The following is a 12,551-nucleotide window of genomic DNA, read 5'->3' as shown; positions in this document are numbered from 1 at the left end:
GTTAATTGGAGGTTCCAATGAGTTGTTTTAAAAGTTTATTTTAGAAAAGCAAAAACACTTTTATTGTGCAGGTGTTGTTCTCAAGCAACAGAGAGACTAAGTGCAGGGAATGCAGATTACACTGATAGTCTCCTACTTTATGGTCCTGTTATTCTCTACATCCTCCAACATGAACACCCTGAACATGAACACCCTTTGTAGACATGTATTCCCCTCCAGTTTTTTGTGCTGACATCACAAGAAAACATTTTGTTTGATTTGGACGCATACGTTTTTAATTGCGTTAAATGAACAACTTTAGTCTGTCATGGGATAAATTATTTAAGAACACATACGGATAAGAGCTGTGAACTCTATGAAACCCATGGTATTATACCTCAGGGCACAACTGTGTTACCAATTCTGCTGCAAACCTAAGATGACAAGCCTTCAGCGCTAATGAGAGAGCATTGGGATACAGAAGAGGTTACAGATGGCAGGAGGCTGTTTGGTTCACCTTCAGTTGCATGTAGGCTTATCGACCACTGTTTGCTAAATGTTCAGCTGCAACATTTATCTGCTGTCGAAGTGCAAATTTTCCTCTTGTGGAAATTTTGTCTGTGTGCAGAATGCTGATGAATATAAGGCTTTGTTAAAGAGAAGGTCCTTCATTTCTATCTGCTGCGAGGGAAATTGCCCAGGTTCTTGCACTCAGAGTTTCTCCATTGTAAAACTGAGGCACATTGGTTTATACTTACAAAACAACAACAAAAAAAATCAAATCAATTTTCAGGTGTTTGCAAAGGAGCTGCTGAAGGCTTTTTGCTTTATTTCAATCTTCAGTGAAGTAAGGAAACTCTACATACACAACTTTCTAATAAAAAACCCAAATGCTTCATTTTATAAAAGTTAAAACAAAGTTGTCAGCCTCAGATTTACTTTTGACTTACCCGTAGATGTGTTCCATATTGGAATCAAGTTTAGTCAGGATGTTGTTATCTGTTTTCTGGTATCCTCTATTTCTTTTAGTTTTTCACATCCTTATCATGTCATGTCTTTTCATTTATTCTTGCAGGCCAAATCTGAGTTTCAGGTGGAGTTCTCTGTCAGTGACAACCAAGGGGTAGGTACAGAAGAAGGAAATACATTCATGATATTTATGAAATGGCCAAAAAAAGTTCCCTTAAATGAGTAATTTAATACATACACACTAAATATACAGTATAGGCTTTTAGAATCTTGGAAAACAATTGAATTAAAAGATAAAATAAGGCTTGGGAATTCATAAGGAATATTTTCTCTAGTTTCAAAACCAAAGAAAGCCTAGAGCAATCTTATGACTAAAGCTCTGTGTCTAATTCATTACAGCAAGAGCTCAAAATAACTTTTTTTGATAGCAATTTGTTTTATGGTTTTGTGAAGTGGGCACTAATGGAATAACTGTGCTTATTACAGTAGTAATCTCTGAGGTATTTTCTTCTCGGATTCAGTGCTTTTCTTTTGGAGATTTCTACTTGGCTTGTGAGGTGAAAATGTGAAGTGCTGATTAATCCATTCTTAGGCATTGCTCTCTTTCCTGCTGGGAGGAGTGTGTGTATTGTGAGTGTGGGTGTCTGCATCTGCCTGTAGATTCTGGGAGAGCAGCTAAGAGGGCACCGGGGGTGTAGGTGAGGTGTTACTGCCAGTAGGGTGAACAGGATCAATCAGTGAGAAACTACTGCTGTTCGAAAGCTTGCAAATGAGCTGAAACTGGCACTGTATATATACTGTACATACAGTACACAGCACTGCTGCTGCAGGGGTGCTTTCTGCCTTGGCTGTGTCATTCTCTTTATTTCTCTGCATACAGTATGTTCTGTGTGGGTGGGTTTTTCTTGTTTCTGGTGGCTGCATAGGTTTTAAGTTTGCCCATGCCATGTGTGTTCAGTGATGTGTTTACACTCTACGACAGTGTGAGTAAATTATATGTGTGTCCTGTATTATAGTAATTACTGTATAAACACAAAGGTACACATATGTGAGGGTGTAGACCTGCTTTATCCAGGGGCAGAGTGTGTGCCATTTATTTTGTCTGTCTCTGAGTTTTGATTCGTAAACTCTTTATCTTTTCCTGTATGGTTAAACAGTGTGGACCCTCTGTTTGCAGGTCATTAAGGGGACAGTGAATATCCAAGTGGGGGATGTGAATGACAATTCCCCCACCTTCCACAACCAGCCGTACAGCGTGAGGATCCCAGAGGTACAGGCACAGTCTCCTACAGACACACTGACGTGCTGTCTTGCTCATTCTCACTCATGCTGCCTATCTCTGCTAGAGTGCTCCATTCTCTCTCACCCAGCTTGAGTTTGAAATGTACTATTAAGCTAGTTGTACATTTCTGCGTTTTAATGTCCCCTTCTGTGTTTATTGTGGTGTAAAGGCCTTTTTCATAGTATCAGTTTAGGTGATTTGTGCTTCTTTTAAAAAACAGTGGGTTCTTTATACTGTAGCTTCATAGGAGAAGGTTTTCATTGTAGGAAAGGACTGCAGATACAGTACATGCCTGTATCCTTAAACAGAAGAACTCCAGGATCTTTTCGTCAGGGGTGCAGGCATCCATAACCATAGCTCTGGAAAAAACAATATTGTCAAGCTTGCTGATTTTGCTGCATTACGCTAATCTTGCTATGATGGCTTTAAACTGTTTTTAAGTACGTACATCCCAAAGTACTGTATCTGACTTCTTTTTTTCAATTCAGTTCATATTTTATCAGTTTTTTCTTGAACTGATTTGGTTCAAGGGGTTCTTCCAGTACTCAGTTGGACACCGTTTCCGAGAGTCAGTGTATTCCGGGAATAAGGGAATGAAACTTGATTAGAGGTCACCTGAGATCAGGTTCCATCTGCGGAGCTTTGGGAGGGAATGAGGTTCTCTTTTCTAGGAGCAATCAGTCAAGGCTGTCAGAGCTGAGCCAGCAGACTCTCAAGACTGAGCTCAAACCCTGATTCACTTACAGTAACTAAAGCCTCAACATTTTTCTATATGAAATAATTGTCAAATAGTATGAGAGTAACAGTAAAGGTATCAGGTAACTTACAGACACATGACAACAAGGCAGTTCTCATCTGTTATGGAAATAGTCGTACAGTAATTTGCTGGTACATACTTACAACTGTATGGCAGTCCTCTAATATGGCACTGCAGTGGCTCTGTGGCTAAGGATCTGCGCCTGTGGCTGGAAGGTTGCCAGTTCGTGTACCGTGGCTGGCAGAGGAATCCTACTCCATTGGGCCTCTGAGCAAGGCCCTTAACCCCAACTGCTCCAGGGGCGCCGTCTAAATGGCTGACCCTGCGCTCTGACCCCAAGCTTCTCTCCCTGTCTGTGTCTCACGGAGAGAAAGTTGGGATATGTGAAAAAGACAAATTCCTAATATAAGAAATTGTATATGGCCAATAAAGTGATCTTATCTAACTGTTTTACAATTAGCAGACACTGTACAGTATATTACAATCAGTCTTCAGATTAGAATCTGTCTGTTGTAAGGCAAACAGACAGAATTCAGTCCCATGCAGTTCATTACAGGTTTCCAGTCTATTAATCTATACATTTTTCCAAGAGTTGCTGTGTATATTGCAGGTTATATGTTGCATTAATTACGCTCACTGCAGCAAAATATATACAAAATCCAATTAATTATTTAAATACAAATATTTCTGTTGTAGTTAAACAAAAAGCAGTATATTACTCATAATAGGTTTATAGATACTAGTGCTTTAGAAATATTTTCAACCTATAAAAGCTTACTATTTTTGTCACTTTGACACATCTGAACACAGCAGGTTTGTTTCTCTTAAATTAAATATACAGTTTAAGAAAAAACATATTCCTTAAATCTTACAAAATCATGACCTTACTATGATAACTATGGCTGGTACAAAACCGCAGCTCACTTAATGATGTAGCATATGTATTACAACAAGTGCACTTGAAAACTGTAACAGCTCTACAAGTCTCCCAGCTTTCAGGATTCTCATATCCTGCTGCTGTCTCCCCCTGTCCCTCATTTACTAGTTACTAGTGCAGGTTCACTGTCCCTTAAATACAGGAGGTGGGTTAACCCTCTACTGCTCTGCCAGCCCTGCTACGTGCAGTTTAGTCTTACGGATAGGGTTAAGAACGTGCCTAGTTAATAGTTAATAACTACGTGCTTATTTAGTAGAATTGAGGCTACAATTATGAATGAAATTCTTCAGACACTTCTGAAAAGTTTAAGTGGACAGATAAACTTACAGAGTTCTGACCCACATGAATGTGATTCAACACAATTTTAAAAATAGGGCTAGCCTCCAACTATTGTGCTCAGTTTGACATGGTTTTTGATTGATTGTGGTATTCTCTAGAAAGAGCCAGGCAGCTCAACCGCACAGCCACATGATGAGTGCTCAGGGTGACAAAAGTGGTGAAGGTGAAAGAAGAACAAGAAGAGTGTTCAGCTGATCAGCATAGAGCAAAATCTAGATGTAATCAAGTGCTACAAGAAAAAAAAGTCCATTGTATCGGCCTGATCAAGACATAATTGCAGACCATATCTGCAAACTCAGAGAAAATGAATATACAGAATTAAATGTTACAGATTGTTTGATTTCTCCACTTTGTTGTATTCTCTTACTTCTTTATTATTCATGTTCTCTCATACCTCACATGCCCACACTCATTGAACCATTATTTTATCTACAAATGACAATCAAACATAACACATACTGTACACAGGAAAGGCAAAAGGTATTTACAAAAGTCTAGTCAACCAAATCAAAACAGAAACAATGACTAATGTGCTGATTTGAAGTTGGGGATGGAATTAACACGCCAGACCACCAATAACCAATTACATTCTCGTGCAAAATGGCTGTACAACTGTAATGATTTCGAAACCCACAAACGTTTATTTGCAACTATTGTATTAGTCAAATAATACCTCTACTGTACTTCACACCCACCAGGAGCAGCAATGGACTCTCATGTTAGGACGTACTGTGTAACCCACCCTGTGCACAGACAGACTGATCTCCCCAGAAACTGTTCATACTTTGACATACTAGGGGATACTAATAGAGTAGTAGTAGAATAGAGGAGTTTATTGCTATATGTACATGTACATTGGAATTCTTATTCATGCTGATCTCTCAGCATATACAGAGCATTACAAACATAATGAATAATAACAGCAGAACAATATATGTGTTGTGGAGAACAATAAATATGTAGTAATGAAAAACAAAAATATGGTAAACCATACAAAAATGCATAGTGCACATGAAAGATGACTCTGAGGCATTGCAGATGAACTCCTGGTGTTGCTCCTTTGTAGAAACTGAGCGTAGTTAAAAATGAGACTGGGTGAAAGCTTAAAAAAGCTTTAAAGTTTTAGAGATATATTTTTTGTTAAAAAATTTCTCCCCACAAAAAAAATCTTCAAAGTACAATATTTCAGCAACCGACAGCCACCAAAGGAAAATAAAATCTGTTTAGAGAGCAGCTTGCCCTACTTCTGCTCTGTGGAGGCTGGCCTGTCTCCTGGTGAAGTATCTTCAATAGGACAGAACCAGAGTGCAGAGGAGAGAGAGAAAAATAATCCTGTCATGGATGTTCTGACAACACCCCTGCACTCTCCTTCTTACACTCTTTTTCTCTCTTCTTTGCCATCTCTTTTCCTTTAACAATTGACTCAGGCATTTTGTTTTGTTTTGTTTGATTACCGTGAAATGTGCTCGGTGGGATAGCTTGACACATGTGGTCCAGGAGTAGTGTGAATGTACAGTATGGAGTCCACAGTTCACTCCCTCCACTAACGCTGTAGAGGGCTGACGTGATGTAATAGGTCCCTCTTTTCATTGGTTTGCTCAGACCCAGATGCAGTTTCACTTCAGAGCTGGTGTGCACAGTCCTAGCTATATGAGGACTGTTAATTCATGTAGAACTAACAGGTGAAACCGTGATCATGCGCAAGAACAAGTCTGATACTCTCTTGATACAAAAAGACAATGTTATTTACCAAGTCACACTGTACTGAGTTACAGGATGCACATAGTTTTGTTGGGGCTAGATGTTATGTTTTTGGATTTGTTGTTTTCTTTTGCTCTCCAAAAGTGATTTTTTTTTGTTTTGTTTGAATACTGTGATGTCAGGCTGAGGAAACCATTCATATCTCAAAATGAGCAAACCCGGCATATTTAGAGTACAGCTGCAGAGCAACAGGAACAAAACTCAAAATGAAGCAGACATGAACACGTCGGTAAGAAGTATTTAGGCATGGTATGTCTGTGATTGATGCAGAGCCCAATGCAGGAGGTTGCACAGAAGGTTAATATCTTTGCCATGGATTCAGAAGTATAGTGGGATGTCGAACCTTTTTGTGATTTTTCCTGCCAGTACCTGGCATTTTGCGGCATATCACCATGTCATGCAGGAGCTGTGTACAGATGTGGCAGGGTTATTTTCAGAAGAAAACTCAGCAATGCAAGCTTACATTCTTCATACAAATGTAAACATGGGTAAGTGTTCAGTTTTCCCACTAGGCTAGCAGTAGGTTTGTCTGCTCTGCGTTGTGCCTGGTTTTGTTTCACATTCATAGAGTACATATATACAGTATCTCTTTCTTAAGGCTTTTTACTTAGCTAGGGTTCTGTATATGCAAAACCGAAAGATATACTGTACTGAAAGTCTTACATCCCACCTCTACTGTTGGTTCACTGCTTTTTAATGTCCTCAGCAGCCTCATTTATTGCAATACCTTGTATGGCCTTGCTTTGTAAAACCAGAATGCCATCACTCCATCATTCTGTCGGTCACAGAACAATCTGCAGACACTGGACTTTCCTCATTGATCAGAGCGCCATTGCCAAAATAAGGGCTCCTCTTCCCTTACTGCAGTTCCAGTTGCAGATACTTCCCTGTCTCGTAGAGCTCCACAATTGACATTTTAATTATGAAACCTGAAATAACAGCATCCGATAAAACAATATAAGCCTGAGCTGGGACGTATAGAGACACACTCCTGCCTGATGTCTGATTCATTCATCACCAAAAACTTGATACAAGGCTCATTAGAACACACCCATACATGAGTTCCAGGCTGTTAGGCTGCAATTGTTCTTGTGGGTTGATTAATAGGGGGAGGATCGCTTTCTTAACACACCTGCGGAGAGTGTGTCAATGTAATCGCCTGTTTAATTTGTGCCCGTTTAAGGAGGGGTGGCTAATTCTCAAGGTTACATGGGTTCCAGCAGTGAGCGTGTCAGTGGTAATTGAGCACTGTGAATTTATTGCAGGAGGAGAGAACCGACAAGGAAGAATGAGGAGTCGTTAATAAAGCTGGGTGCTCACAGCTAGTCGCCCGGGGGCCTTTGATCTCTTTAATTCATTTTCCTTTTCCAATCGGCAGGGCAGGGTTTCATTACAGCCACCTTACAGAGTAACAGCCATGAAATGCCACTTTTAATGGTTTTCCTACCATGCTCTTTAACTTTTTATGTTGCTGATCATTAGTGGGCATGGATTTATGCTATTATATAAATATTTACTTTTCTATAACTTGTAGAAAGTAGCAATGAATAAAGTATCTTTACAGTATATGTGTATGCAGATACAGTAGGTACTGTATATAGAGTAACTTTAACTTGAGCTTTACAGACTTGTTAGAATGAACACTCTTTTGGGTTAGGATAGAAGTTAAGAGCAGCAGTCACAATGAATTTTGGGTCTGGTTATACTATTAATTAGCAAAGATGGAAATAATAGATATTAATTAGCAATTAAAATTTATTATAGGTATGATATAATAATAATTAGGTCTTAGTCCAGTTACATCAGTGCAGGTGAGCTAATTCATATTCATATCCATTATTCATTGCAACTGCAGCCTTATCTGCCACCCCACCAAGGGAGTTTAGATTCTTTCAAAGACGCATAAATGTCTGTGTCACTTGTCAAAGTTAACTATAAGGTAACCCTAATCAGAACAAAACATCTGTCTGGAGCTGCTAACCTTTACTTTATATGTGCAAAAACCACATTAGAACTCCAAAAACATTTATGTCTCCTATTATATTGTGATTGGAAAAAGAGCTAATTAATGTTTAACCCCATAATGTGTTAAAGAGAGTACTCTTACTGTTTCCAAATGAATCCTGAAAAATGGATTGACCATCAGTTGTCTCTTTCTTCACTGGTTCCTGTGAACACTATATCACCTGCAGCTTATGTTTCTAAGAGAAAATAAAGTTTGATCATCTAACAAGCCAGGAGGCACATGTACTGTACAAAGGTGTACAGAAACAAGCACAATAAACTTTGTGACAGTTAGGGTCTATCTATAGTTTGTCATACTGGGAGAAGAGGCCCAGCCTGTGCAATTCTGAGCCAGGATTACTTCAGTAACCCTTTTTTAATTTTTTTATCCACCATAAATTGAATCCTTTGACAGTCTAAAAGCAGCATAGCAGGGCTTGACTGCCAGTCATCAGTAAGCAGATAGACACTAAAACCCTCAGCAAGAGTAACAGAGCCAGCAATATTGTAAAGGATTGGTTTGTGGGGATGGGGGGGGTTACAATTGATCTGCAAATGGCATTTCACTTTTAGGAATCGATTGAGGGTCCTTTGATTGAACCATCTTTCTTTTTATTTATTATTTTATGACTGTGGTGAAAAGATGCTGGCAATGGGCATGCAGCCAGCAGTAGGAGACGCTGACACATTTTCAGTGTCAAGACACAAGCTTAGCCATTTCTCACAGCACTGACAGGAACCTACCCTGTCTGGCCACTGTCTGAAAGAAATCCATTAGCCAGCTGCAGTGGAGGGTATAAGACGAACCTTGTTGTTGGGCCATGGATGACATCTAAGTCTAAAATGTCAGAAATAAGCAATGCAATGCTTGATACACCTGTCTGTTAAAGATATTTACTGAGTATCCTTTATAGTTAAAAGGTTTATTCATAAAATGCTTTGCAAATTGCACACTGGGGGGTATGTATGTTAAGTAAATAGCTGCAATTGTATCCCTTTTTTTGGTTACTGAATCCCTTTGAGCATGAAGAGCACCTCAGCTGGAAATGCATTTACCGTATATTTGTATAAACCCTTCATCGCGTTAACAGGCTCTTATTTGGAGTCAGCACTGAGAGGAATGCAGGCTGAGTGTGAACACCAGTGAGGTTCACAGAGAGAAAACCATTAAAATGTCATTTTCCTTCCCCCTGCTCTTTAAATAAACCATTGCCTTTCTTTCCTTCTCCCCTCTCTTCCCTGTTTTTAACAGCCCTGCAAATTGAACACGCAAAGCAGACACGTTATTATAGATGAGATTGTGATAACCCACGGCAGGTGGGAGTCAATCGCTGTCAGATCTGGGAAATGCATTTAAATTAATGGTTTTATTTATTTTTTTCTGTAACAACCTTGGAGCCCCTCTATTTGTGAGCAAATTTACAAATGGTTCGGACAGGACACAGCGGAGTCCGGCATCATGCTCCTTTATTGAATATCCCCATTTGGAAACCTCTCGTTCCTTCCCCCCAGCCGTTATCTTATCTTCTAAGTGGGATTACCCCTGTCTCTAAGGAGCAATATGTACCCACGCAGCATTTCCCAATCTACCCAATTCTAACAATGCTGTCAAGGACGGGGCACTTTGGAGAGTGTCTGTACCTTTACAGTACTTTGTCTGGATTCACTACTCCATTAACAGCAGCTCCCCAGGGCACCAGTTACACACCCGTTTTGACAAAACAGAAAAGATTTTGTGTTCGTCGGCTTGTACTGGCAGCTTCACTTGGCTTGACTCGTATTCCCAGATTCCCCCCCCCCCCCAAACAAAACTACCAAACAATACATTTTTGAAACTTTTGAAAGATATGGTTTCCAGAGTGGAGCTGCCAGCATTAGCAATAACACCCACAGTGTGTAAGTACCGCAAGTGTGTGTTCACCGTGTGTCCGAATGTGAGTTTGCTGGGACAATAAAGAGGAGGCATCGCTTCTGATGTCTCTAAGAACCTGATGGCTAAGTAACAGCTTTACTGTGCGTGCAGCGAGGGCTATAAAAGCCCCAGTCCAGGAGCCAAGTTGCAACAAACCTCATTAACTCCCTATGTATTCGCTTTATGCAAATCTTCCATCCCCTGACTGAGACTTGATTTGCCTTAATAGAGTTTTATAGCTTTCCAATTTGCTCAGATCTGTTTGGGCTGTCGCACTGCCCCAGCCGTCAGGGCTGTTGAGCCGCTTCATTTTGAGAAAGGACAGAAGGAGTTGAGATATGGATCAGATTGACCTTCACAGTCCTCTTCCACTCTCTCCTCCTGCCCCCTCTCTAATCCATTTCCTCCCTGGTGTCTGGTGATCCTCTCCTCTCTCCCAGTAGGGGAAGGTGTATGTGGAGGGGGTGGTGGAACTGGCTGGTGCAAGTAGGGGAGGAGGGGAACGATGATAAGTAGCTCTGTTTTAATTGTAATAGTATCAAAATTGATGGAGACATATGTATGAACAGCACTTCAAAACTTCTTGATTCCCACTCCTGCATAAACACACTGAGTGACAGCACCACAAATTACTAGAACAGAACTTTAGTTGGACAACAACCTGAACATACCCCAGTAATTTACTGGAGTTTAAAAAACAGTCATAAAAACTGATGATGCAAGTGTCAAAGTTGGGTTGAAAAATGTAATTTTGTCATATCTCTCTTAGATGCTCCTTAGTCTCCTCTCTTAGTCCTTCACTCTCAGAGATTTTCTGTCCCTCAAAGAACTTGGTACATTAACAGCTTGTGTATTTAAAAGGTGATTTTGACTCTTTTGGAATGCAATTTGCTGTTCAGTGGTTGGGTGCATTGGAATCAGAATTGGCATGCTGAACCACTTGCTTGCTGTAGAGGGGCACAAAGAGTAATCAAGATGCTATTGTGTACATTAGCTTAGCTTTAGTAAGGGCTTCTCTTATTTATTGGTAGGGCAATCTCCCTTGGCTCTCCAGGTATCCAGTGATTGCTCTGACATTGTTCTTGGGTTGAGAAGAGGGCAACTCATCTACTGGCCCTTTGAAAATTTTCCAGTTCGGGTTTTGGTCAAATTTGGTAATTTTGTAATGGAGTTACAATTGAATATGCAGGATGCAGGATCTAGCAATTTTTGAAGATTTGAAGGTGTGATATCTGACTGTTTCCGATGAGGTGTCGGGCAGGCTTGCAGGCTTGTTCCTCGTGACACAGTGGAGCAGGTTGGTGATTGTGAGACGTAGCAGGCAGGGCTGTTTCTTATCATGGACAGCAACACATCCTCGTGCATTATTCTCTCCAGTTACAGCCAAGCACTCCACTAACCCTTGAATGTGGATCAGCTTGAATCTGCTTTTGTGGGGTTTTTCTGTGTTGCCTTTTTCACAGATCTGAAGTATGTGTAGTTGTCTAAGTATTTTAAGTGCATTGAGGCATACAGGTCAGCTGGACTTCTGCAGTTGCCCACTCTTTCCACCTGCGACTCATGTTTTCAACATCAACAAAGGCAATTTATGGATTAAAACAGTCAAAAACCCGCAACGATTTTTTTTTCTTTTCTTGTTGCTTTTTTTGTTGTCTTACAAAAGTTCTATTCCAAAGCGAAATGTAAAATAATAACAAATACATGTTCAGGATGGCAAAGAGTACTGTTATAAGAGATTTTAAAATTGTGAATGTCACTCAGATCTGTTTAGAAGAGCTGTATAGCCAATGACAGGAAAAAAAAGTTTTGCCAGTGGAAGTGAAAAAGAGAACAAGATGGCTTGAGGCCATTCAAGGCTTAGAATGCTGTGGAAGGCTAAGGGTGCAGGCAGTGTGAAGCTTAGTCTGCAAGAGGTAGGAACTGGTATATGGCTTACTGAGCCTGTGACACTGCGAGTGAAGAGCCCAGTTCCAGCTTCAGACATGGAGGGTCATAAAAGCTAGTGCAAAAGCATGAAGAAGAGACATGTCATGTCGCCAAGGGTGATGTGGCTTAGCGGACAGATCTCTGGGCATGGGTAGCTGCAAGTGAAGGGCTCAGAGATCCTCAGCACAGCCATTGTTCAGATGGTGCTTGGAAAAAGAAATTATCTGGAAGTAACCAGGTTAAAAACACCAGATGCCTCGAAACTAGCGTATATCCCAGAAGTAGGCAAAATATAACACTAATCTTGAAAGAGGATCTATGAAAAGGGGAAAATAGCTCAAGTTATAATGAACATTTTGCCATTCTCATGGTCTTACATGGTGTCACCCCACATGGGATCACAGTGGACATACTGTAGTGGTCCTACCCTGTGCGAACAAGAGAGGTGAGGGCAGTGAAGGAGCCCAGGAAGACCAAGACCCTGAGCTCTGATGGTGGCTCAAGGAGATGGAGCTGTGGTTTGCATGACTTAACAGGGGAGAGAGCTTCTTCCCCCTCTCCTAACATAACCAATTTAATTTTTCTTTTATCCTCCATGTCTGTTTTCATGTATAATTTAGTAGCTGCATTTTAGTTCAGTCACTGTATTCCCAAGAGTGTCTTGGTTTAGGAGAATAATTGTTGA

General features: G+C 40.4%; 1 protein-coding gene across 1 annotated transcript in view; it reads left to right on the top strand.

Moving 5' to 3' along the window:
• Positions 1–12,551, top strand: part of cdh23 (cadherin related 23) — a 194,283-nt gene that overhangs the window by 38,698 nt on the left and 143,034 nt on the right. Inside the window, exons 4-5 of the mRNA XM_088916036.1 lie at positions 1,055–1,102; positions 2,126–2,218. Of these exons, the coding sequence (XP_088772162.1) occupies positions 1,055–1,102; positions 2,126–2,218 (141 nt within the window). The remainder of the gene's footprint in view (positions 1–1,054; positions 1,103–2,125; positions 2,219–12,551) is intronic.

This window comes from Atractosteus spatula, chromosome 5 (assembly GCF_055471065.1).
Source record: "Atractosteus spatula isolate fAtrSpa1 chromosome 5, fAtrSpa1.hap1, whole genome shotgun sequence".
Taxonomy (NCBI): domain Eukaryota; kingdom Metazoa; phylum Chordata; class Actinopteri; order Semionotiformes; family Lepisosteidae; genus Atractosteus; species Atractosteus spatula.
The sequence above is the reverse complement of the archived record's forward strand: the minus strand, read 5'-3'. Positions and strand labels throughout refer to the sequence as shown.